At 44.1% G+C, this 25152-nt stretch overlaps 1 protein-coding gene across 1 annotated transcript; it reads left to right on the top strand.

The window, feature by feature from the left end:
• Nucleotides 1–26: 26 nt before the first annotated feature.
• Nucleotides 27–21850, top strand: LOC118364467 (autophagy protein 5-like). Its single transcript, XM_035746024.2, has 8 exons — nucleotides 27–190; nucleotides 995–1156; nucleotides 1504–1631; nucleotides 2125–2203; nucleotides 7047–7209; nucleotides 7643–7737; nucleotides 15273–15390; nucleotides 20529–21850. Exons 2-8 carry the CDS (start codon nucleotides 1049–1051, stop codon nucleotides 20663–20665), a joined length of 828 nt encoding a protein of 275 aa, XP_035601917.1. The 5' UTR covers nucleotides 27–190; nucleotides 995–1048; the 3' UTR covers nucleotides 20666–21850.
• Nucleotides 21851–25152: the final 3302 nt, after the last annotated feature.

The following is a 25152-nucleotide window of genomic DNA, read 5'->3' as shown; positions in this document are numbered from 1 at the left end:
CACTGAATACAACCATCTCGACATGATTATTGCAATACACTACAATGAACGCTGGATGTCACTCTATACTGCATGTTACACCTCGTCAGCGAAAAGGGGGATTTTCTTGCTTTTTTTCCTTGACAGGCGAATGACAACACCACCACGGCCCTCTTCCTTCATCGCAGCTGGTTACAAACGCTCTAGAAAAGTAAGATGTTGTTTATCATTTGTCTCAAAACTTTTAGAAAAGATATGCTCCTAGTCCTACCACTTGTTTAGGGTAAACTTTAACATGTGCCCACAGCCTCGCTACTATTTCTGCCAGTGAGGCTAGGTAGCGTACGCAGCTATCTAGCTATTTGGCTAGCTAGCAAATCAATACATAATAATGTACAGGTAAATCGTTGCGAAGTAACCAATAGACCGTTGCTTAGTTAACTATGTTAAATGTAATCTTATTCCTCACCACCAGTGAAGTCGTGGCTAGTTAGGTACAGTATCTAGCTAACACTTTAGCTAACTAGCACTTTGTATTTCTCCACTAGCCTAACGCTGGCTGGTTGAAGTTGTGTGTGCACAAACTGCGGTAAGATTAGAACTCTTTGCAGAGCTGTGATTGACTGGTTCAAAAGAGCGCTTGATTGACACGTTCTGTAGAGAGCTTTCGAACGTTACCATTCTGGTGTAATTCTCTCATATGAGACTGACTGTCATTGTTGCAAAATCTGGAGTTCAAACAACGGGCCAGTCATTGCCCGATAATTATAGTTTTAGCCGTGTTTTGAGGTTATGCAGGGTTTGTTTACAATGATATTGTTTACAAACAACCAAGTAAAACAAACTCATATTTTGGGTTTGGATCAGGTACGACAGTTCAACTAAACTCATGAGGAGTTAAACTCTCATGTTATCAGTTAAACTCTTAAAATATCAATGGGTGTATAACATTCATTTAAAATTCCCAAAATGAATGTACCAATCCCAGATTGACACTTTAATCTGTTGATGACAGGTGGTTTGTAGCTAGAGAATACTTCATTTATGTGCCACTGGGAGCGACAGGAGGATGGCAGATGACAAGGACGTGCTGCGGGATGTTTGGTTTGGTCGGATTCCGACCTGCTTCACACTTTACCAGGATGAGATCACAGAGAGAGAGGCCGAACCCTTCTATGTAAGTGTGACATCATGCAGACTAGTACTAAATTTAAACAAATGTCTCTTTGCTGGACAATGTCAGTGGAGGCTGCTGAGGGGAGGACAGCTCATAATAATGCCTGGAATGGAGCAAATAGAATGGTATCAAACACATGGAAACCATGTATTTGATACCATTCCACGAGCCTGTCCTCCCCAATTAAGGTGAAACCAACCTCATGTGCAATGGACATAGCATTTGTGACATAGGTGTAGCTAATTCAGATCACACATGATGACTACTGAGCTGGCTTGAGCCATGGACTCTTGCAGGAACTGAGATTGAGCCCCAAATCTTCTCCCCCTCTGCTGTTCTCTCCTCAGCTCCTCCTGCCAAGGGTGAGCTACCTGACTCTGGTCACAGACAAGGTGAAAAAGCACTTCCTGAAGGTCATGAAGGCCGAAGACGTAGAGGAGATGTGGTTTGATTTCGAAGGAACGCCACTCAAATGGTGGGTGAGCTTTAAATTAGGACTGCGAGGACTGTGTGTTGTGAATTATTGACTTCTTTTAACAACTACTAGTGAGTATAATGGTTAGAATTCCCTGTGACCCTCCATAGAAACAAGTGTCCTAGCACAGCAGTAGAGGACATCTTTTACAGATCAGAATTGAGCATATCAACTTACCTCCTATCATCATCATCATCATCAACGAGTAGACTACATACCAATTGTCTGCAGTCTTACATTTCAGGCACCAGGTGGCAGCCCAACACAAGCTTTTGACATTTGGTTGGACATGAGTCCTAATCTCAAATTGACATACACACGTAACTTTGGGTAAATAAGGTGTATTTTCTCTAAAACATATTAAGAGGTTACTTAGGATCCAGCCCAAGGTGAAGGAGAGGATAACTCATTATGATTCAGAGTTGGAACAGAATGAATCCCTGGTGACATGTTTCCTCAACTGATGTGGTGTGGCTGTGTTTATTCATTGCAGGCACTATCCAATCGGATTGCTGTTCGACCTACATGCCTCCAACACTGCCCTGCCATGGAGTATCACTGTGCACTTTAAGGTACAACGCAGAATTTGTTTTTGAGCAAGTTAACACAGTACATATGGAGCAGCAAGTATATTTGCTGCTCCAAATGTATAATCCTCCAAATGCTGGCCTGTATACAGCAGAGGTTGGAAGTGAAATTATTTTCCAGTCGTTTCGTTCTGAACAGAACCACTTTTCCCCCCGTTTCGTTCCACTGTTCCGACCATAAAAATACTATTCTTAACCGGTTCGAACCCCAAAAAAGTACCGGTTTATATCGTTCCTTTTTTATCCTGTGAAATCAACAGTTTAAAAAAAAACATTTAGCTCATTAAATTACATCACCCAATCAGTGTGGCAAGCTTGTTGTTTACATGCATGATGGACAGACAAGTGTAGCCTATGGTGCAAGATGTGACACATTTTGAGGATGTGGAAAGAGCAAGAGACTGTTGAGGAGGAGGCTTGAAGCGCTGGGCATCTTGTTATGACATGCATTATATGAATTAGGTTCACAGAATTATACCTAGGAGGACAGCTTCTATGGAGGAACTTTTTAATGTCCTTTGACCTAGCGAGCTAACAAGCTTGAGATAGCAAGTTAACAAGCTTGTGTGTGCAGAGCGGCACCGGAATTTAAAACACGTTTTACCTTTTTGTAGTTAATAAATCCTACGTGAAACATGATAACTAGGCCTATAGTATCCTTAACTAGCTTTGGAAAAGTTTACACATTTTTCTCTTGCTAATTAAAAATCTCTTCCTATCTTCTGAATCAAGCTTGTAACGTCAGTAGCCTATGCTTCGCAGGGGGAAGGGCAGGTAGCCTAAACACGCACAGGCAAAGATTTTCAGCTTGCAGGTAAACACTGGAATACGTTTTTATATAAAAAAAATATTTAACCAGGTAGGCCAGTTGAGAACACGTTCCCGTTTACAACTGGCCAAGATAAAGCAAAGCAGTGCGACAAAAAACAACAAGACAGAGTTACACATGGGATAAACAAAAGTACAGCCAATAACACTATAGAAAAATCTATATACAGTGTGTGCAAATGGAGTAAGGAGGTAAGGCAATAAATAGTCCATAGTAGAGAAGTAATTACAATTTAGCAAATTAACACAGAAGTGATAGATGTGCAGATGATGATGTGCAAGTAGAAATACTGGTGTGCAAAAAGGTCCATTAAAACAATATGGGGATGAGGTAGGTAGTTGGATGGGCTATTTACAGATGGGCCATGTACAGCTGCAGCAATCGGTAAGCTACTCAAATAGCTGATGTTTAAAGTTGTGAGAGATATGAGTCTCCAGCTTCAGTGATTTTTGCAATTAGTTCCAGTCATTGGCAGCAGAGAACTGGAAGGAAAGGCAGCCAAAGGAGGTGTTTGCTTTGGGGATGACCAATGAGATATACCTGCTGGAGTGCGTGTTACGGGTGGGTGTTGTTAAGATGACCAGTGAGCTGAGATAAGGCGGAGCTTTACCTAGCAAAGACTTATAGATGTCCTGGAGCCAGTGGGTCTGGTGACGAATTTGTAGCGAGAGCCAGCCGACGAGAGCATACAGGTCGCAGTGGTGGGTGGTATATGGGGCTTTGGTGACAAAACAGATGGCACTGTGATGGACTGCATCCAGTTTTCTGAGTGTTGGAGGCTATTTTGTAAATGACATCTCCGAAGTCGAGGATCGGTAGGATAGTCAGTTTTACGAGGGCAGCGTAAGTGAAGGAGGCTTTGTTGTGAAGTACGAAGCCAATTCTAGATTTAATTTTGGATTGGAGATGCTTAAAATGAGTCTGAAAGGAGAGTTTACAGTCTAGCCAGACACCTAGGTATTTGTAGTTGTGCACATATTCTAAATCAGAACCGTCCAGAGTAGTCAGGAAGGCAGGTGCGGGCAGGCGGGTGCGGGCTGCGGTCGGTTGAAGAGCATGCATTTAGGTTTAATAGCGTTTAAGAGCAGTTGGAGGCCACAGAAGGAGTGTTGTATGGCTTTGAAGCTCCTTTGGAGGTTTGTTAACACAGTGTCCAAAGAAGGGCCAGATGTATACAGAATGGTGTCGTCTGCATAGAGGTGGATCAAGGAATCACCCGCAGCAAAAGCGACATCATTGATATATACAGAGAAAAGAGTCAGCCTGATTGAGTCAGCCTAATTGAACCCTGTGATAGCCCCACAGGGGGCAGTCTCTTTGACTGCCAGAGGTCCAGACAACAGCCCCTCTGATTTGACACACTGAACTCTATCTGAGAAGCAGCTGGTGAACCAGGCGAGGCAGTCATTTGAGAAACCAAGGCTGTTTAGTCTGCCGATAAGAATACGGTGATTGACAGAGTCGAATGCCTTTGCCAGGTCGATGAAGACTGCTGCACAGTACTGGCTTTTATCGATGGCGGTTATGATATCGTTTAGTACCTTGAGCCTGGCTGAGGTGCACCCATGACCAGCTCGGAAGCCGGATTGCACAGCGGAGAAGGTATGGCTTTTGAACTTGGCTTTTGAAGACTTTAGAATGGCAGGTCAGGATGGATATAGGTCTGTAACACTTTGGGTCTAGAGTGTCACCCCCCTTGAAGAGCTTTCCAATCTTTAGGAATCTCGGACGATACGAAGGAGAGGTTGAACAGACTAGTAATAGGGGTTGCAACAATGGCGGCAGATCATTTTAGAGAGGGTCCAGATTGTCTAGCCCACCTGATTTGTACGGGTCCAGGTTTTGCAGCTCTTTCAGAACATCTGCTATCTGGATTTGGGTGAAGGAGAAGCTGGGGAAGCTTGGGCAAGTAGCTGCGGGGGGTGCGGCGCTGGGGTTGGGGTAGCCAGGAGGAAAGCATGGCCAACCGTAGAGAAATGTTTATTGAAATTATCGATTATCTTGGATTTATCGGTGATGACAGTGTTTCCCAGCCTCAGTGCAGTGGGCAGCTGGAAGGAGGTGCTCTTATTCTTCATGGACTTTACAGTGTCACAGAACGTTTTGGAGTTAGAGCTACATGATGCAAATTTCTGTTTGAAAAAGCTAGCCTTTGCTTTCCTAACTGACTGTGTGTATTTGTTCTTGACTTCCCTGAAAAGTTGCATATCGCGGGGATTATTCGATGCTAGTGCAGTACGCCACATTGTGTTTTTGTGCTGGTCGAGGACAGTCAGGTCTGAAGTGATCCCAGGGCTATATATGTTCTTAGTTCTACATTTTTTGAATGGGGCATGCTTATTTAAGATGGTGAGGAAATTAATTAAAGAACAACCAGGCATCCTGAAGGGATGAGTTCAATATCCTTCCAGGATACCCGGGCCAGGGCAATTAGAAAGGCCTGCTCGCAGAAGTGTTTTAGGGAGCATTTGACAGTGATGAGGGGTGGTCGTTTGACTGCGGAGCCATAACAAATGCAGGCAATGAGGCAGTGATCACTGAGATCCTGATTGAAAACAGCGGAGGTGTATTTGGAGGGCAAGTTGGTTAAGATAATATCTATGAGGGTGCCCATGTTTACGGATTTAGGGTTGTACCTGGTGGGTTCCTTGATCATTTGTGTGAGCTTGAGGGCATCTAGTTTAGATTGTAGGACGGCCGGGGTGTTAAGCATGTCCCAGTTTAGGTCTGAAGATCGATGGGGGGCAATCAATTCACATATGGTGTCCAGGGCACATCTGGGAGCTGAGGGGATTCTATTTCTGGAGAGATTACTTCTTTTAATTAGAAGCTCAAACTGTTTGGGCGTAGACCTGGAAAGTATGACGGAACTCTCTGAGTAGATTGCAACTCCTCCCCCTTTGGCAGTTCTATCTTGATGGAAAATGTTGTAGTTGGGGATGGAAATCTCAGAATTTTTGGTGGCCTTCCTCAGCAAGGATTCAGACACGGCAAGGACATCAGGGTGGGCGGCTATGAAAAGCCAACTGACATTTACTCCTGAGGTGCTGACCTGTTGAACCCTCGACAACCACTGTGATTATTATTATTTGACCCTGCTGGTCATCTATGAACATTTGAACATCTTGGCCATGTTCTGTTATAATTTCCACCCGGCACAGCCAGAAGCGGACTGGCCACTCCTCATAGCCTGGTTCCTCTCTAGGTTTATTCCTAGGTTCTGGCCTTTCTACTGAGTTTTTCCTAGCCACCGTGCTTCTACACCTGCATTGCTTGCTGTGGGGTTTTAGGCTGAGTTTCTGTACAGCACTTTGAGATATCAGCTGATGTAAGAATGGCTTTATAAATACATTTGATTTGATTTGGGCGAATGTGTTAAAGCAGTTGTAAAACAAACTTAGGGAGGAGGCTTCTGATGTTAACATGCATGAAACCAAGGCTTTTACAGTTACAGAAGTCAACACATGAGAGCGCCTGTGGACACACAGGGCCTGGGTTAACCTCTATATCACCCGATGAACAGAGGAGAGGAGTAGGATGAGGGTATGGCTAAAGGCTATCAAAACTGGTCGTCTAGTGCGTTGGGGACAGAGAATAAAAGGAGCCTATTTCTGGGCGTGGTAGAATAGATTCAGGGCATCATGTACAGACTGGTATGGTAGGGTGCGGGTACAGTGGAGGTAAACCTAGGCATTGAGCGATGATAAGAGAGGTTGCATCTCTGGAGGCACTAGCTATGCTACGTTTCTGAGTGACAGCGTGAGGACTTCATTGTGTTTTGTTGTGGGACTAGACAAAAATGCCTGGAACGTAAAAGAACGTTATTAACCGGTTCCCATGATTTTAAAATTACGGTTCTGTTCCTGAAACAATTTGGATCACTTTTATTCCTTGAACATTTTTATTTTCCAATTTTCGGTTCTGTTCCCTGAACCGGTTTCCAACCCCTGGTATACAGTGCTAAAAAGCAGTCCTGTCTGTGTGGTTTCTCTGAGGTAGAATTTCCCAGAGCGTGACCTGCTCCACTGCCCCTCTAACTCTGTGATCGAGGCCCACTTCATGTCCAGCATCAAGGAGGCGGATGCCCTCAAACACAAGAGCCAGGTCATCAACGACATGCAGAAGAAAGACCACAAGCAGCTGTGGATGGGTCTGCAGAACGGTGAGGGCCCCACACACATATGTAAATATTGACTGTTTAGACTCTTGTACCCTTATGTTCCCCTCAACTCAGCAACTTACACACCCCCAAGTCAACCAGTCAAAACCACGCCACCCATGCTCTCTGAACAGTGTCTTTGCCTCAGCTGCAAAGTTTTTCTCTTCTCACTTACCAAAATATACTCTTTTGGAAGCTTTCATAACCAAACCAGACCAGAAACAGAGAGAGAAAGAGACAGTTACAACTCCACCCAGAAGAGAAAACGCATCTGAAATATTTCAAAAGCTAAATTTGTGTGAAAGTGAGATACAGGGGAGGGGAGTTAAAAACCAGGAAAGGTTACCAGGGTTTCAGAAGCCTCGTAGAGCTGGTTTAAAAACAAAAGGAGATGGGGACAGTTTGTATGTAAATGTAGTTGTGTTGTGTTCCTCAGATAAGTTTGACCAGTTCTGGGCCATGAACCGTAAGCTGATGGAATACCCCACAGAGGAGGGAGGCTTTCGCTACATCCCCTTCAGGATATACCTGGTAAATGGGCTAATACATGCCTTGTTGACATCACAGCCAGTGTGACCTGCAGTGCGGCATCACTGTTACTGTTAATAGATGATGTAATCGATGCAATCAAAAAAATACGTCAGGTCGCAAATACGGCAATGCATAGTAATGAAAGAATACTCTTTTATCATCTGATAAGCAAATAGAACACGATAGTGCTTTTAGGAATATGAGAAAGCATGAAGTGAATATGAAGATCAGAGTAAAAATGAAACAAAATACACAGTACACAGAAATATGATGTTACAACTGAAATCTGCAGCACAAACCACTTATCAACACACACAATCATGAATGAATTGTCACTCCACTGCCTGGTATTATGACGATGCAGTGTAGTACCTGAACTGTCCCGTAGATGGTGCTGTATGACGGACTAGTAAGGCGCTTCATGAATACCGCCTCGTCCTACGGTTATGATTAAAGTGGGCTGCTGTTGAGCAACTTTTTATTTGTTAGTAAGCTTGTAATTTACTGTGATCCAGTGACAGAAACAACCCTACAGAAGTGCTCAGTTGCAAAAATATTTCCTGGAGATGTTCAGTGAATAACTTTTTCCCTCCAAAACTTATTTTGTCAAACTCCTTTGATAACAGCAGATAAATCAAACAATCCTCATCTTTTCCCAGAGATCACCCATTAAACTACAAATGCGTTAGCCTAATGTTTGTATTGACCGTGTGCTTGGCCATCGTTTAGTTTGACTTGTATATAGTTGGATGTGGGCAACTCAAATGAAGCGTGCCCAAACCGTGGGATGCACGCGGGCACAGGTGAATTACTAAGGGGGATCCCGCGCATCTATGACTCAGATGAAATTCCCTCAAAATGATGAATAAGCACCAGTGTCTCGCCCTGAAGGTCTGGAAAACATTAGGCCGTGTGTATCCCATAGTGTAGGAAAACTGTGTGGGGAAACGGAGTGCCTGGAAGGGACGTGATTTTACCCAAGACTGCTTTCAATAAGCCCTCGGATTAGCTCGACTGGTATATAGCTTTGCCTACCTAATTCCATCGTATTTGAGGCCATCTCTTCTCAACAAGAATAAACAAATGAGTAAAGATTGATGTGGACATTTCTCCAGGGGAATCCGAGTAGGTTGTCAGGGCTTTGCTGCTGTGTTATAACAGATGTCAGCCTTTATGCCCATGAAATCGCTCATCAATGTGTTTACTGGAATGTTACAATCCTAAATCTATTCAAAATTAAAGACGACCAAACAGAAAAATAAAATATATCATTCATGTGTTGACTAAAAGATTATAAAAACGTCTTGGCCTGTATTGACTTTTAGTTGGTAAAGGAAACAAAATGTTACCACAAAATGAGATGATGAATATTTTTTGCAACTTCCTGGAAAATGCAATGTAATGCCTAGTCTTCAATTATAATATTGTGGCCAATTCTGTCACGTGCGTATATGGCTTTCAAAAAAAAATACAAGCAAAATTAAACCAAAGCTTGGTACAAATTTGCTTTGGGACACAACATTGGGAGTCTGTGTATTGGTTGAACAACCAATACACAAACTCCCAAATGTTGTGTCCCAAAACTAGGTACATATGTAACTAATTTCACACTTCAACAAATCGTTTTTTATTTTGCCTATAATAAAACGGTCCAACACAATAATAAAAGAGTGGTTGTAAAACCACAGACGCACCATGCGCAACAGGACTCCTTGGGTCTAGACAGAAATGTAGTTGTGTACTCCCAAAGTTAACTGAACCAACGGCGGACAAAGCTATCCGGGTCCGGATGCAGAAGTCACGATTGATGACTATATTTCAACCTGCAGGCCCCCCTCTGATGGCAAATTGCGGTCTTTAGTGTAAATAACATGTGCTGCTCTTGATGCAGACAGAATGAATGGCAACATTGACTCTAAATAACAGAGCACTCACTTCCCCTAGACTGTGTTCCTTATGGAACAGGGAAGAGATTCCGAGGGGATGGATTTATGTGTCATCGCGCCAGTCTTTTTCGGCCGCCAGTTTCCCGCTCTGAAAGTGACGCCACTGTGTTACAAAGTGCCAGAGCCACTGAATCTTGCGGAAAGTGAAAATGATCATCCGACTGGGCAAAAAAAGGTTGAATCAATGTTGTTTCCGTGTAATTTCAACCCAAAAGATCAATGTGATGACGTTGAATCATCGTGGAAAACTGATTGGATTTGCAAAAAGTAATTTCGTATTTTTCTTTACCCAACTTTTAACCTAAATCGAATGACATGGTTCATTTTTTTGTTGAATTTACGTTAGGTGACAACTCAACCAAATGTAAATCAAAACTAGACGTGGAACTGATGTCTGTGCCCAGTGGCATGCTTGTATTAGAGACCGGTTACATTGTTTCTCGGCAGGTATGCCTTTTTCTCCTGTGACTAAATGTTTACTCATCAACCGAATGGCAGCCCCACTAACCTTTTTTTAATGTTTGCTTTGAGAGGCACCTTCTAGGAAACTAGGTTGATAGTTTCTTAAATGTCTCTAGGGGATGATTTTACAGTGACACATCTGTTTACAAGCCCTGCTTGTGGGTGTTAAGGTAACAGATGTGAAAGCCACTGGGCATACTGTTGCAAACATTTCTTGCTCACTTATTATGTTACATAACACCCAGAATACTCAGGCCTACAAAATATTCTTCAATATTATTTTTCCCTGTTGTGTGTGTGGACTACTGTGGGAGAAATGAGGACAGGCTGGAATAGAGTGAATGGAAAGGGAATCAAACCCATGGCATATTATAGGCTAGAGTATAGTGTTAAGCTATAGACCTAGGTGTTATGAATATGATGTTTAAGCTAAACAGATTGGCTCCTCCATGGAGGAGAGGGAGACATCCAATTACATGAGGTAGCCTACATGTATACTGTACATTACATGGTGCCTCAGTGGCTGAGGGAAATGAGAGCTCAAAAGAAATCCCCTTGGAATTTGTATTTACCAGTGGAAGGTCTTGTGCTCAGTGGGAAAAGTAGTAAAGCTTTCTCTTCAACTGACTCGCTCAGTGAGGGGGATTTGATTATCTGGGCTGGATGGGAGGAGTTTACACCGGGTGAAACCGGGCTCCCGTTCAAAGCCCACGGTGAAGTAGGATCAGAACAAAAGTGACGTAGCCAAGACTAGATTAAGCACGTGGAGGAATTGCCTTCCCAATGAAATCTAGTTTGAAAATTCAAACATATATTTTATGGAAAAGCGAGAAACTCTGCAAAAAAAGAAACGTCCTCTCGCTGTCAACTAACTGCATTTATTTTCAGCAAACTTATGAACATGTGTAAATATTTGTATGAACATAACAAGATTCAACAACTGAGACATAAACTGAACAAGTTCCACAGACATGTGACTAACATAAATGGAATAATGTGTCCCTGAACAAATAGGGGGTCAAAATCAAAGTAACAGTCAGTATCTGGTGTGGCCACCAGCTGCATTAAGTATTGCAGTGCATCTCCTCCTCATGGACTGCACCAGATTTGCCACTTCTTGCTGTGAGATGTTACCCCACTTCCACCAAGGCACCTGCAAGTTCCCAGACATTTCTGGGGGGAATGGCCCTAGCCCTCACCCTTCGATCCAACAGGTCCCAGACGTGCTCAATGGATAGGATTGAGATCCGGGCTCTTCGCTGGCCATGGCAGAATACTGACATTCCTGTCTTGCAGGAAATCACGCACAGAACGAGCAGTATCACGCACAGAACGAGCAGTGGCATTGTCATGCTGGAGGGTCATGTCAGGATGAGCCTGCAGGAAGGGTAGCACATGAGGGAGGAGGATGTCTTCCCTGTAACGCACAGCGTTGAGAATGCCTGCAATGACAACAAGCTCAGTCCGATGATGCTGTGACACACCGCCCCAGACCATGAAGGACCCTCCACCTCCAAATCGATCCCGCTCCAGAGTACAGGCCTCGGTGTAATGCTCATTCCTTCAACGATAAACGTGAATCTGACCTTCGCCCATAGGCGACATTGTTGCCGGTGATGTCTGGTGAGGACCTGCCTTACAACTGCCTTACAACAGGCCTACATGCCCTCAGTCCAGCCTCTCTCAGCCTATTGCAGACAGTCTGAGCATTGATTGTGCGTTCCTGGTGTAACTTGTGCAGTTGTTGTTGCCATCCTGTACTGTCCCGTAGGTGTGATGTTCGGATGTACCGATCCTGTGCAGGTGTTGTTACACGTGGTCTGCCACTGCGAGGATGATCAGCTGTCCGTCCTGTCTCCCTGTATCTCTGTCTTAGGCGTCTCACAGTACGGACATTGCAATTTATTGCCCTGGCCACATCTGCAGTCCTCATGCCTCCTTGCAGCATGCCTAAGGCACGTTCACGCAGATGAGCAGGGACCGTGGGCAACTTTCTTTTGGTGGTTTTCAGAGTCAGTATAAAGGCCTCTTTAGTGTCCTAAGTTTTCATAACTGTGACCTTAATTGCCTACATGGGAAACCGTGTTTAAACCATTTACAATGATTATCTGAAGTTATTTGGATTTTTACGAATTATCTTTGAAAGACAGGGTCCTGAAAAGGGGACATTTCATTATTTCCTGAGTTTATATGTTTCTAGACGATGCATCATGCTGCCTTATCGACAATATGACCGAGCGGTGCATATTACTGTTCCATTTGAGAAGGACACTCCCCCCTCCGCTTCTGCCCATTCATGTCACGGGCCAAAAATGATTATAATTATATTGATTTACTTTTGTGCACCTCAGCCACCAGTTTACTGTCAATTAGTCGGATTGAACCCACACCGGCAATTAGGCAATGGGTTGAGTTCCTTTGCTCGCTTCAGTCAGGGAGAGCGAGTCTCTTTTCCCCTGACCTCTCATCGTCAGAGAGTTAATGACGCATCGCTCTTGGGTGTCGCCAGGTGGTACTCTGCTAGCTCTGGTGTCACACAAACTGAAAAGAAAGTGTCTCTGTCCAAGAGAATCGCTCTTCTCTCCAGGATCAATGGCCCCCTCTTTGTATGGTACCCAGGTCAATTATTCATGGCGGTTTTTAAAAATGCAACGAAGTAGCTGTCACTTAATCGCACTCTCTCCACTCCAGCTCCTGGCATAATCCCACACAAACTCTACGCTTCCTGTCAGTGAGTCACTCTTTCTGGTAACCCAAGAGCCAGCTTCGCGCCTTTAGAGCCACCTTCCCTACCTCACGCCCGGCGGTGTTAGTTCCAGCTCCGTTACTCGAACCCTCCGGTTGCCGGTTTCCTTTTCACAGCTCCCATGATTAGTTGCTATTGTGTGTCTGACTCGCCGTTTGTCACCCTGTTTGTCACCTCAGAGGCCCCTGGTTTCCCCGAACTGATAAACAAACTGTTTTCCCAGAACTGATAGCAACCCGATCGCCGGTGTCCGTGTACGAACGCCTGATCTTCTGGACCATATCCAGCGAGCATCACCTTTCTCATTGCCCTCAGATCAGAGACTGGGTAGCAAGCACCACTTTTAATATTTTACTAGGTGTGTCTGTAGGTGGACTCTTTTCTTCAATTGGTTGTTATCAATAAAACGTCTCTAAATGGTGCCGAGCGTTTGATTTGGCTGCTGGGGGGCAAGGAGACCCCCTAAAACCATTGACAACTGCATGCCATTTTCAAGGTATTGTTAAATGTTATAACTTCTTGGTTCTAATATCATCACCTCTAGAAGAGCATAGACAGAACTAGACATTTTAGATTATTCCATGCAAATCAATTGCGCACATTTAGTTCTATCAGAGTTATACAGCAAGTAACAGCGTGCTTTTCATGATCATTAAACATCAATTGATAATTGTATTTTAATTTTTTCAAATGTATTATTATTTTTGGACTTTTTCTTTTTTTAAAGCCTGTCACATCTGTGAATGTGGAATGTGTTTTGTTGGTTGATTGAAAAACAAGAACTTAATAAAACATTAAATTGAAAGAAAAAAAAACATCAATTGATCATGTAATTTCAGATGCGTGAGGGTAGCGTATCCATTTGAAACGTAACTTGCTAGCTAACCAAACAACGTGTCGTTTAGTTTGCGTCATCAGAGATGAATTAGGCTTTTGGAAAGAGCTTGTCATCGGCAAGTCCTCGTGCTGGTGAAGTTGTCAGTCAGACTACTGTCATCAGTACTATAGATGGCAAGCAAATATAGCCATCTAGTTTCTCTACTGAAAGTTAGCTTGTTACCTAGCCATAATGACGTAATCTGTTATTAGCTAGCCAATTAAATGTTATTCCCTCGGTGCCTGTCATGTCTGTCAGCAGCAATCATAATTAAACACTTAAAAACAATGTTAAAAAGGGGATAATGTTAGCTAACTTCACTAGATAGGTCGACGCTGCAGTTGGAGAGGAAACGTTCTAAGTTTCTATTGCAAAGTAAACATTGTCAGCTAACAGTACATCGGCAAGTGCACCCTTTTGTTGATTGACAGGCAGAGCCCACAAAGGATGGGAAAATGAACCTAATCACTTACACTTGTCAGGTATAGTTCACTTTATCACTCAAATATCCAGTTAATGGCGGCCAATATTGAGAGATATCATGTGGCTACCCTCATGTATGACATGATCAATTGCACCTAACTTTTATCACTGGAGTAGCCTGTGATTGAATCGTCAGAGACTTTGGTTTATTTAGTTGTATATTCATTTGGGGGCGCAGTTCCCGAGGGCTTGGGTCAGTGCCAGAAATAATTAAGTCATGACTTGTAGCCTAGAATAAGCACTTCATTTTATGTTATTGCATTGGAGCTATTGTGTGGCTTTGTCAAGCTATTGCAAGCTATTGCGTAAAAGTACTTGAGTAATAAATTAAGTAAACAGGATGCATGTTTTGGAATATTTGTGTTCTGTACCGACTTATTTTCACTCTTGTCATTTAGGTTAGTATTGTGGAGTAACTACAATGTTGTTAATCCATCCTCAGTTTTCTCCTGTCATGACCATTTAAACTCTGTAACTGTTTTAAAATTAGCCTCATGGTGAAATCCCTGAGCGGTTTCCTTCCTCTCTGGCAACTGAGTTAGGTGACTGGGTGTATTGATACACCATCCAAATCCTAATTAATAACTTCATCAGGCTCAAAGGGATATGCAGTGAATCTGTGCTTGAATTCACTGCTCAACCGAGGGACCTTACACACAATTGTATGTGTGGGGTACAGAGATGGGGTAATCATTACAAAATTAATGTTAAACACTATTTTTGCACACAGAGTGAGTCCATGCAATTTATTGTGACTTTTTAAGCACATTTTTACTCCTGAGTGTATTTAGGCTTGCCATAACAAAGGGGTTGAATACTTATTGACTCAAGACATTACAGTTGTTAATCTTTTACATTGTTGGGTATTGCATGTAGATCACAGTCTCAATTTAATCCATTTTAAATTCAGGCTATAACACAACAAAATGTGGGAAAAAATCAAGGGGTGTGAATACTTCCCGAAGGCACTGTATGTAATTTATTTGTCATGCTCTGATTCCTCTCCCCACTCTCCGTGTAGACGATGAGTGACAGGCCATTCATCCAGAAGTTGTTTCGCCCCATCTCGTCCGACGGCTACACACACACGCTGGGGGATCTGCTGAAGGAGGTGTACCCCGTGGTCATATCCAGCGACGGTACTTACCTACTCATAGACATTGCACTACACTAATTACACCTATACTACATATACCTCTCTTACACACACACACACACACACACACACACACAGTGAACACACAGTGAACACACACAGTCCCACAAGAGACAGCAGACCTGTTTCTTCCTCACTTTGCTATCAAAGGGTGCTCTGCATCTCACAGGAAGCCAGAGGATAAAAGACATCAGCCATGTAGGTCTATTTTAGTTACACAGTAAAAGAGGACTTTTAGAGATAAAACACAGGAGAGGGTCGAGGAGGGAAAATAGTCGTCCTCATGTGAAAGAGTGAAAAGCAAGGGGGAGGGGAAGAAAATGCATAATGCAGTGGAATGAGGAGCGGCGCTACATGTAGAGAAGAGGGAGCGATGCAGATGGAGAGAGAGAGGCAGCCTAAACAGGTAGTGTCTGGAGGACTGTGCAGAGGAAGTAGATAAGCAGACAATGGAGCTGTGAGACAGAGGACCTGCAGGAGAATCACCTGCATGGAGCAATGCACCACTACCATTACTTCTGTTCTGTCTGCCTGACTGCCTGCATCTCTTTCTCTCTCTCTCTGTCTGCCTGCCTGCCTCTCTCTTTCACTCTCTGTCTGCCTCCCTCATGTCTTTCTCTTGCTCGCTCCTTCTCTCCCACTCTCTCTTGCTTTATCAAGAATCGCTATATTTTATTTTCCTACCCTTCCTGTACTTATATAATCTCTTTTATCAATTTCCCTCTTTTCTTAATTCCTTCTCTCCTCTGAGGGTGGTGGTGGCTTGGCTTGATAAAGGTGAAAGTGCTGCTTTGTTGTGTTTCCCTCTCTTCCTCACTGGGGAGATGGGTGTGCGATAGCAGGGGATTATAGCGGTGTGTTTGGATTAGAGGGACTGGGGGGGTACTCAGGCAGCCTAATGGTGGCATTGTTCACAGATGTATTCTGGGGACCCGATTCCCTATGAGGACCTGATTCCCTATGAGGACCTATCGGATAAGGATGTCCCAGCACTCTGTGATGTTTCAAACATCAAACCAACATTTTTTTTAAGCATTCCCCTCTGTTTTGTCTGAAAGCCTTCATGGCCCTTCAAGCACTCCCGAAACCTGTCAAACTGAACTAACCCAACGAAACATGTAACCAGGGGTTATATTAACTGGGGATTCCCAGCATATGGCAGCGTGATACTCAGATGAGTCGTACTGTTACCGGACCGGACCGATGTTCTTCCACCCACGCAGGAAAATCGGACGTCAGCATCTTATTCTGATTAGCAGTCGGTTGGTCAGCTTTGACGTCTGCCGAACGCTTTATTTTGACCAAGGTATTAGACATGGTTTAACTGGGTTAGAGGCAGGAGAAATATGTCTGAACAGTAACACGTTTCTCCCCATGTATGACGCAGGACAAGTTCAATTGTACAAGCCTCAGAAATAGTTGCCTCGGCGGGTCAAAGCCTTCCGAGAATTCCCCCGTCATGTCCTTTACAGATGTGACATGTTTCTTTTATAAAGAAAAACTGTTTTTGTGGTGATATTTCTAATAAGTGGAGAATGCAGAAATCCCCCCCGACTGACAAGCCCACGCGCCAACAATAGTCGCCTACACACCCCTCTTATTGATTTTACTCATTCATGGTACAGCCCACAGAACAAAGGAGTGAAACTATTGGCCAATCCGCCCACACAGAACACCACAGTCAGTATCAATAGCGAATCCAGTCTCTTCTCATCAAATGGGCCGTCTCACTGTTAAGAGTGCGGGGGTGTTCTGGGTTTCAGTGGTTGGTTTGATATGAGGGACGGTGGGTGTGTGAGGTGTTGCTAGGTGTTGAGTAGGGGGAGGCAGAAATGAGACAGAGGTCTCCAGGTCCAGACCTTATGGTCTGTTTATTGTATACCTGCAAACTTTCTGAAGGAAATTACTCTTATGAGACATAAGACAAACATGTTTTTCAGGTCTAGAGAGATGTATTGATAGATTTATACCTGTCAGTTCCCCCTAACATACACACATATTTCTTATTGGCCGGTCAGTGTGTTGGTTGAGTTCTGGTGTAACTGTTTCGTCTTGGCTGGCCTCACTGCAGGGATGAATGGGCTTAAATTGGACTTTGCTATACTTAAGTAACAAAACATCATGTCTTGACTGTTAGTTGCCGCAATACTCAACCTCAGTGTGTGTTCATGGGTGAGCAAATTTGTCATTTTTTATTCAAAATATGGTGGTCAATATTCCTCTTTAGAAATAAGTTGTTATGGAGTTGTACATTCTATTTAGGGAATAGGGTACCATTTGGGATGCATTTATTACTATAGTAATGCATTAACATTAATCAAACACAACTTGATTGGCCCCAATCCCAAATCACTATAGGAATGTATAAAAACCATGCATGCATCCCAAATGCCACCCTATTCCCTAAATAGTGCCCTACTTGTGACAAGAACCCATAGGTCTCTGGTTAGCCATGTTAATGGCTCACAGCAGCATAGTGTGATTCAGATGTGAAAACATCTCTGTCAGTCTTCCTAAGAGCCCTAATATTATGTCACGTTCCAGTAAAACCTAGGGGACCATGCCTTCTGGCCACAGTATAGAAGGATCCATGGAAAATACACAATAGAATTCTATCTGGAGGACTCAAAATCCTTCCACTATGACACAGCGCTTTCACAACGTTTCAGAGGAGAATTACAAATTAATCACATTGGTCTCCACCCTCTGAAAAAGATATGACAACCATAAGAGGGCCTACCAGACCATACATTCTGTGTGCATGTATTCAAGCTGTGTATATTTGGGATGAATTTCCCTTGTCATAGTGAGAGTGTCAGGGGAGTTCCCCCTGCTACTGTCACCAGGGGCACAGTATGTGGAAGAGAGAGGGAAAGACGAAGAAAGTGAGATTGCAATATGAATGTCAGTACTTGTGAGTGTATTGATCGTATGTGCGAGATCGTATCTGTGATCATAGAATATACATATAAATTGCTATGTATGGCTGTACGTAGGGCGGCCTCTCACATCGCTGGCGAGGAATTTTGGCCCACTTTTACATGCAGAACTGCTTTAACTCAGGGAAATTTGTGGATTAGGTCAGGAATTTGACTAAGCTATTACAGAACTTCAAATTTGTTTGGCTTTTTAACTATTTTCATGTAGACTTGATGGTGTTTTGCAACATTGTCTTGATGTATGAGCCAGCTGAGCTTCAGTTTCAGCTCACAGATGAATAGCCAGACATTCTCCTGTAGAATTCTCTGAGACAGAGTAGAATTCATGGTTCCTTCTATTAAGACAAGTCGTCCAGGTCCTGAGGCAGCAAAGCATCCCCAAACCATCACTCTACCACCACCATGCTTGACCGTTGGTATGAGGTTCTTACTGTGGAATGCAGTGTTTGATTTTCGCCAGACATAATGTCATCTCATCCAAAAAGTTGACTCAATTCTGCCAAAAAGCACCTGGATGATCATCAAGACTCTTGGAAGAAGGTTCTACAGACATATGATTCAAGGTAAAACACTGCATTCCACAGTAAGAAACTCATACCAACGGTGGTAGTAGTGTGATGGTTTGGGGATGCGTTGCTGCCTCAGGACCTGGACGACTTGCCTTAATAGAAGGAACCATGAATTCTGCTCTGTATCAGAGAATTCTACAGGAGAACGTCAGGCCGTCCGTCTGATCTGAAACTCAACTGGGTCATACAGCAAGACAATGATCCAAACACTCGATCAAGTCGACATGAAAATAGCTAAAAAGCAACTAATTTGAAGTTCTGGACTTGCCTACCTGGTTAAATAAAGGTTCAATAAATAAATACAATTTTAAAAACCACATGTTGCTGAGTTAAGCAGTTCTGCGTGCAAGAGTGGGCCAAAATTCCTTCACAGCGATGTGAGAGACTGATCAACAACTACAGGAAGCATTTGGTTGCAGTCATTGCAGCTAAAAGTGGCACAACCAGTTATTGTGTGAGCAATTACTTTTTCACACAGGGGTATTGGGTGTTGCATAACTTTGTTTATTAGATACATTTGTAAAAAAATATTTTAAAAATTGTTCTTTTGTAGACTCAGGTTCCTCTTATCTAATTAGGTTTTGGTTGAAAATCTGATAACCTTCATTATCAAAAATATGCAAAAATAGTGAAAATCAGAAAGTATTTAAATATTTTTTCAGGGCACTGTATTTCCATACTATATACCAGTCTGCAGGTGGTGAGTGTGCCTGAGGAGCTTCTTACTAACCCTGGATTCTTCACTCAGACAGATATTTCTAACGATCGTAACGGTCGTTCAGATATTACGTGTACATGCAACAGTATGCATCTTTTGGTAACGTATAAGGAGAAACGGTCAGTGTATGTGTGCATGTGTGTGTAGTCATATAGACACTGAGCTCCTACATGACTTGGCTACGGCCCCCTCTAGTGTTTTGACCCCGCCCTTCCCCTCAGTGCTCTGATATGAGTGGGTGAAAGGTCATGACCTGGGGCCCAGTGTCTCTGAAGGGGTGGGGCTACTGTTGCTTTGAGTAAACCAGTAACTTACAGATATCGATGTACACACATACAACATATGCCCATTGAGACTTACTCACATGGACACCCATTACGATGCGTCTACCTGCTGGCAATATTTCACACATGTCATGCATGTAGCCATACATCCAAACACAGAGCGCATGCAGATTATCATACTAACTCTCTCACTCACACACACACACACACTCTCTCTCACGCACACACAGAAACACACACGTGCACACCTCATCGGGCCATCCGAGTGAGGCTCATTTGTCTTGCTGTGTGACCCGTGGTCAGTCCCTGGGTCAGGCCTGGTCACTGTGATTGATTAATCTGTCTGTCGCTAGCCGAGAGCCTTCGGTCATTCTGAGGTGAGAGGGACAACTTAAACACACGCTCACTTAACTATCGCTTGCACACACACACAAACTCCCACACTGTAATCTATGAGTGGTGATGTTTTAAAGAAAATTCTAGCATTTCTGTTTGTAGAAATAGAAATATATGAAGTCCGACACAAAGTCAAAAGGATTTTTAAGTTGGAGCTCCCTCTCATCCTCCATCTCCCCTCCCTCCATGTCTCCCTTTTCTCTCTCCTTATACAGACGAGTCCAAGCGCTACCAGGTGGTGATCCATGGGATTGAGCCCCTGCTGGAGACCCCGTTGCAGTGGCTGAGCGAGCACCTCAGTCACCCTGATAACTTCCTCCACATCAGCGTCATACCAGCGCCTAGCGACTGACACCCCTGGCAAAGTTTGATAACACCCGGCAACTAGGAACGTTGCAAACTCTGAACGGACTCTTTAGAGAGCAGGAAAACCCACGTGACTGGGGGGGGCGAAGAGTGACGCAATCGCAGTGTGACGTCATCTCATTCAACTTGTCTCAAAAAGGAGCCCACCAGGAGAAAATGTACCCTTCTGTTCTCCATCTCTTTTCCTCCCCTCCTTCGCCCTCTGTCTCTTTTGGACCATTATGTGTTTGGGGAAAGTTGTTCCGCTCAAAATGTGGAAGGCCAAGCTGAAAGAGGGCTGATCCGTTTAAAAAGAGAGGCAGCAAGATGCCGCTTACCACCTCCTCTCTCCTCTTCCTCCTCCTAGAGAAAGAGACAGAGCCCCGACATGCCTAGTGGGACACCCTACAAACAGAAGTTGCCTTAGTTTTCCCGAGTCACATCATGCGCTACACGACTGGACGTTCATAAAGTCACACTGAGTTTACATGGTTGTACTGTATGCCACTGAGGAGTGAAAGGGGATTTTTAAAGACACTTCTTCATTCTTTCTCTCACTGTATTTTTATATTCTCCATCTTCCTCACTGTATTTCCTGTCTCTTTCTTCTCTCTCTTCCTCCCCCTCTTTCTCTCTCATGTCATTTACTGCCGATGCTCTCATCTCCATAGCTAATTTATCTATTGGAATTCCTTCTGCTACTAATGAGACCGCTAAACTTCTCTCCATGCCAAGCCTTGGGGTTGTGTGTGTTGTAATTAGAGACATCATTTAAAGTCTCCTAGAAGGGGTGAGGAAGGTGTGAAGAGTACGAATGGAATCATGTCTGTCTTCTCTCTTCCGTGTCAAAGGGAAACGTAGCCAGACATGTAATTTGGAGTGTGTTGCAGTCGAACGGGAGGGAAACTTGTGATGTCACACCTGTCTTAGCACGTCGGGCTTCCTCATTCGCCGCCTAGGAGGATGGGATAGGGGAGTTTACAGCTCTGAGTCAGGGCTGGGCTCGACGTGGGGTACTGCCTGAGGGGTAGGCATGTGCATACGTGTGTGTATGTACATGTCTGTATGGGTACTTTTTACATTTAAGTAATTTAGCAGACGCTCTTATCCAGAGCGACTTACAAATTGGTGCATTCACCTTATGACATCCAGTGGAACAGCCACTTTACAATAGTGCATCTAAATCTTTTAAGGGGGGTGAGAAGGATTACTGTATCCTATCCTAGGTATTCCTTAAAGAGGTGGGGTTTCAGGTGTCTCCGGAAGGTGGTGATTGACTCTGCTGTCCTGGCGTCGTGGGGGAGTTTGTTCCACCATTGGGGGGCCAGAGCAGCGAACAGTTTTGACTGGGCTGAGCGGGAACTGTACTTCCTCAGTGGTAGGGAGGCGAGCAGGCCAGAGGTGGATGAACGCAGTGCCCTTGTTTGGGTGTAGGGCCTGATCAGAGCCTGGAGGTACTGAGGTGCCGTTCCCCTCACAGCTCCGTAGGCAAGCACCATGGTCTTGTAGCGGATGCGAGCTTCAACTGGAAGCCAGTGGAGAGAGCGGAGGAGCGGGGTGACGTGAGAGAACTTGGGAAGGTTGAACACCAGACGGGCTGCGGCGTTCTGGATGAGTTGTAGGGGTTTAATGGCACAGGCAGGGAGCCCAGCCAACAGCGAGTTGCAGTAATCCAGACGGGAGATGACAAGTGCCTGGATTAGGACCTGCGCCGCTTCCTGTGTGAGGCAGGGTCGTACTCTGCGGATGTTGTAGAGCATGAACCTACAGGAACGGGCCACCGCCTTGATGTTAGTTGAGAACGACAGGGTGTTGTCCAGGATCACGCCAAGGTTCTTAGCGCTCTGGGAGGAGGACACAATGGAGTTGTCAACCGTGATGGCGAGATCATGGAACGGCAGTCCTTCCCCGGGAGGAAGAGCAGCTCCGTCTTGCCGAGGTTCAGCTTGAGGTGGTGATCCGTCATCCACACTGATATGTCTGCCAGACATGCAGAGATGCGATTCGCCACCTGGTCATCAGAAGGGGGAAAGGAGAAGATTAATTGTGTGTCGTCTGCATAGCAATGATGGGAGAGACCATGTGAGGTTATGACAGAGCCAAGTGACTTGGTGTATAGCGAGAATAGGAGAGGGCCTAGAACAGAGCCCTGGGGGACACCAGTGGTGAGAGCGCGTGGTGAGGAGACAAATTCTCGCCACGCCACCTGGTAGGAGCGACCTGTCAGGTAGGACGCAATCCAAGCGTGGGCCGCGCCGGAGATGCCCAACTCGGAGAGGGTGGAGAGGAGGATCTGATGGTTCACAGTATCGAAGGCAGCCGATAGGTCTAGAAGGATGAGAGCAGAGGAGAGAGAGTTAGCTTTAGCAGTGCGGAGCGCCTCCGTGATACAGAGAAGAGCAGTCTCAGTTGAATGACTAGTCTTGAAACCTGACTAATTTGGATCAAGAAGGTCATTCTGAGAGAGATAGCGGGAGAGCTGGCCAAGGACGGCACGTTCAAGAGTTTTGGAGAGAAAAGAAAGAAGGGATACTGGTCTGTAGTTGTTGACATCGGAGGGATAGAGTGTAGGTTTTCTCAGAAGGGGTGCAACTCTCGCTCTCTTGAAGACGGAAGGGACGTAGCCAGCGGTCAGGGATGAGTTGATGAGCGAGGTGAGGTAAGGGAGAAGGTCTCCGGAAATGGTCTGGAGAAGAGAGGAGGGGATAGGGTCAAGCGGGCAGGTTGTTGGGCGGCCGGCCGTCACAAGACGCGAGATTTCATCTGGAGAGAGAGGGGAGAAAGAGGTCAGAGCACAGAGTAGGGCAGTGTGAGCAGAACCAGCGGTGTCGTTTGACTTAGCAAACGAGGATCGGATGTCGTCGACCTTCTTTTCAAAATGGTTGACGAAGTCATCTGCAGAGAGGGAGGGGGAGGGGGAGGAGGATTCAGGAGGGAGGAGAAGGTGGCAAAGAGCTTCCTAGGGTTAGAGGCAGATGCTTGGAATTTAGAGTGGTAGAAAGTGGCTTTAGCAGCAGAGACAGAGGAGGAAAATGTAGAGAGGAGGGAGTGAAAGGATGCCAGGTCCGCAGGGAGGCGAGTTTTCCTCCATTTCCGCTCGGCTGCCCGGAGCCCTGTTCTACACATTTTGTTGTTACAAAGAGGGATTAAAATGCATTTCATTGTCATTTTTGGTCAATGATCGACACAAAACAATCTGTAATGTCAAAGTGGAAGACAAATTGTAACATTTATTAACAAAATACAAAAAAATTAAACTACTATATCTTTAAGTATTCTGCCCTCTGAGACTACATGTTAGAAATGCCTTTGGCAGTGATTACAGCTGTGAGTCTTTTTTGGCTAAGTATATAAGAGCTTTACACACCTGAATTGTACACTATTTGCCCATTATTCTTAAAAAATTATTCAAGCTCTGTCAAGTTGGTTGTTGATCATTGCTAGAAAGCCATTTTTATGCCTTGCCATACATTTTCAAGCAGATTTAAGTCAAAACTGTAACTAGGCCACTCAAGAACATTCACTGTGTTCTTGGTAAACAACTCCAGTGTAGATTTGGCTTTGTGTTTTAGGTTCTTGTTCTGCTGAAAGGTGAGTTTGTCTCCCAGTGTCTGTTGGAAAGAACATTGAATCAGATTTAGCCTGTGCTTAGCTGTATTCTGTTTCTTTTTATCATAAAAAAACTCCCTAGTCCTTGCTGATGACAAGCAAACCCATAACATGATGCAGCCACCACAATGCTTGAAAATATGGAGATTGGTACTCAGTAATGTGTCGTATTGGATTTGCCCCAAACATAACGCTTTGTATTCAGGACAAAAAGTACATTTCTTTGCCACATTTTTTGCAGTATTATTTAAGTGCCTTGTTGCAAACAGGATGCGTGTTTTAGAATATTTTTATTCTGTACATGCTTCTTTGCACTCTGTCATTTAGGTTAGTATTGTGGAGTAATTACAATGTTGATCCATCCTCATTTTTCTCATATCACAACCATTAAACTCTGTAACTGTTTTTAAATCACCATTGGCCTCATGGTGAAATCCCTGAACAGTTTCTTTCCTCTCCGGCAATTGAGTTAGGAAGGACACCTGTATCTTTGTAGTGATTGGGTGTATTGATACACCCTCCAAAGCCTAATGAATAACTTCACCATTCTCAAAGGGATATTCAGCGTCTACTGTACCAATCAGTGCCCTTCTTTGCGCGGCATTGAAAAACCTCCCTGTCTTTGTGGTTGAATTTCTGCTTAAAATGTCCTACTCGATTGAGGGACATTAGCTAAATGTATGTGGGGTACAGAGATGGGGGTAGTCATTCAAAAATCATGTTAACCATTATTACTGAACACAGAATAAGTCCAACTTATGTGACTTGTTAGGCTAATTTTAACTCCTGAACGTATTTGGGCTTGCCATAACAAAGGGGTTGAATACTTATTGACTCAAAACATTTGATTTAAAAAAAATATATATATATATATATATATATATA

This window comes from Oncorhynchus keta, chromosome 31, assembly GCF_023373465.1.
Source record: "Oncorhynchus keta strain PuntledgeMale-10-30-2019 chromosome 31, Oket_V2, whole genome shotgun sequence".
Classification (NCBI taxonomy): domain Eukaryota; kingdom Metazoa; phylum Chordata; class Actinopteri; order Salmoniformes; family Salmonidae; genus Oncorhynchus; species Oncorhynchus keta.
The sequence above is the reverse complement of the archived record's forward strand: the minus strand, read 5'-3'. Positions and strand labels throughout refer to the sequence as shown.

What these genes read in the sequence shown, in the direction of transcription:
- LOC118364467 (XM_035746024.2), top strand. Translation starts at nt 1,049, where the DNA reads ATGGCAGATGACAAGGACGTGCTGCGGGATGTTTGGTTTGGTCGGATT. An exon ending in TCCCCTTCAGGATATACCTG is followed by an intron (nt 7,738 to 15,272) that starts GTAAATGGGCTA and finishes CTCTCCGTGTAG; the next exon opens with ACGATGAGTGACAGGCCATT. An exon ending in CGTGGTCATATCCAGCGACG is followed by an intron (nt 15,391 to 20,528) that starts GTACTTACCTAC and finishes CTCCTTATACAG; the next exon opens with ACGAGTCCAAGCGCTACCAG.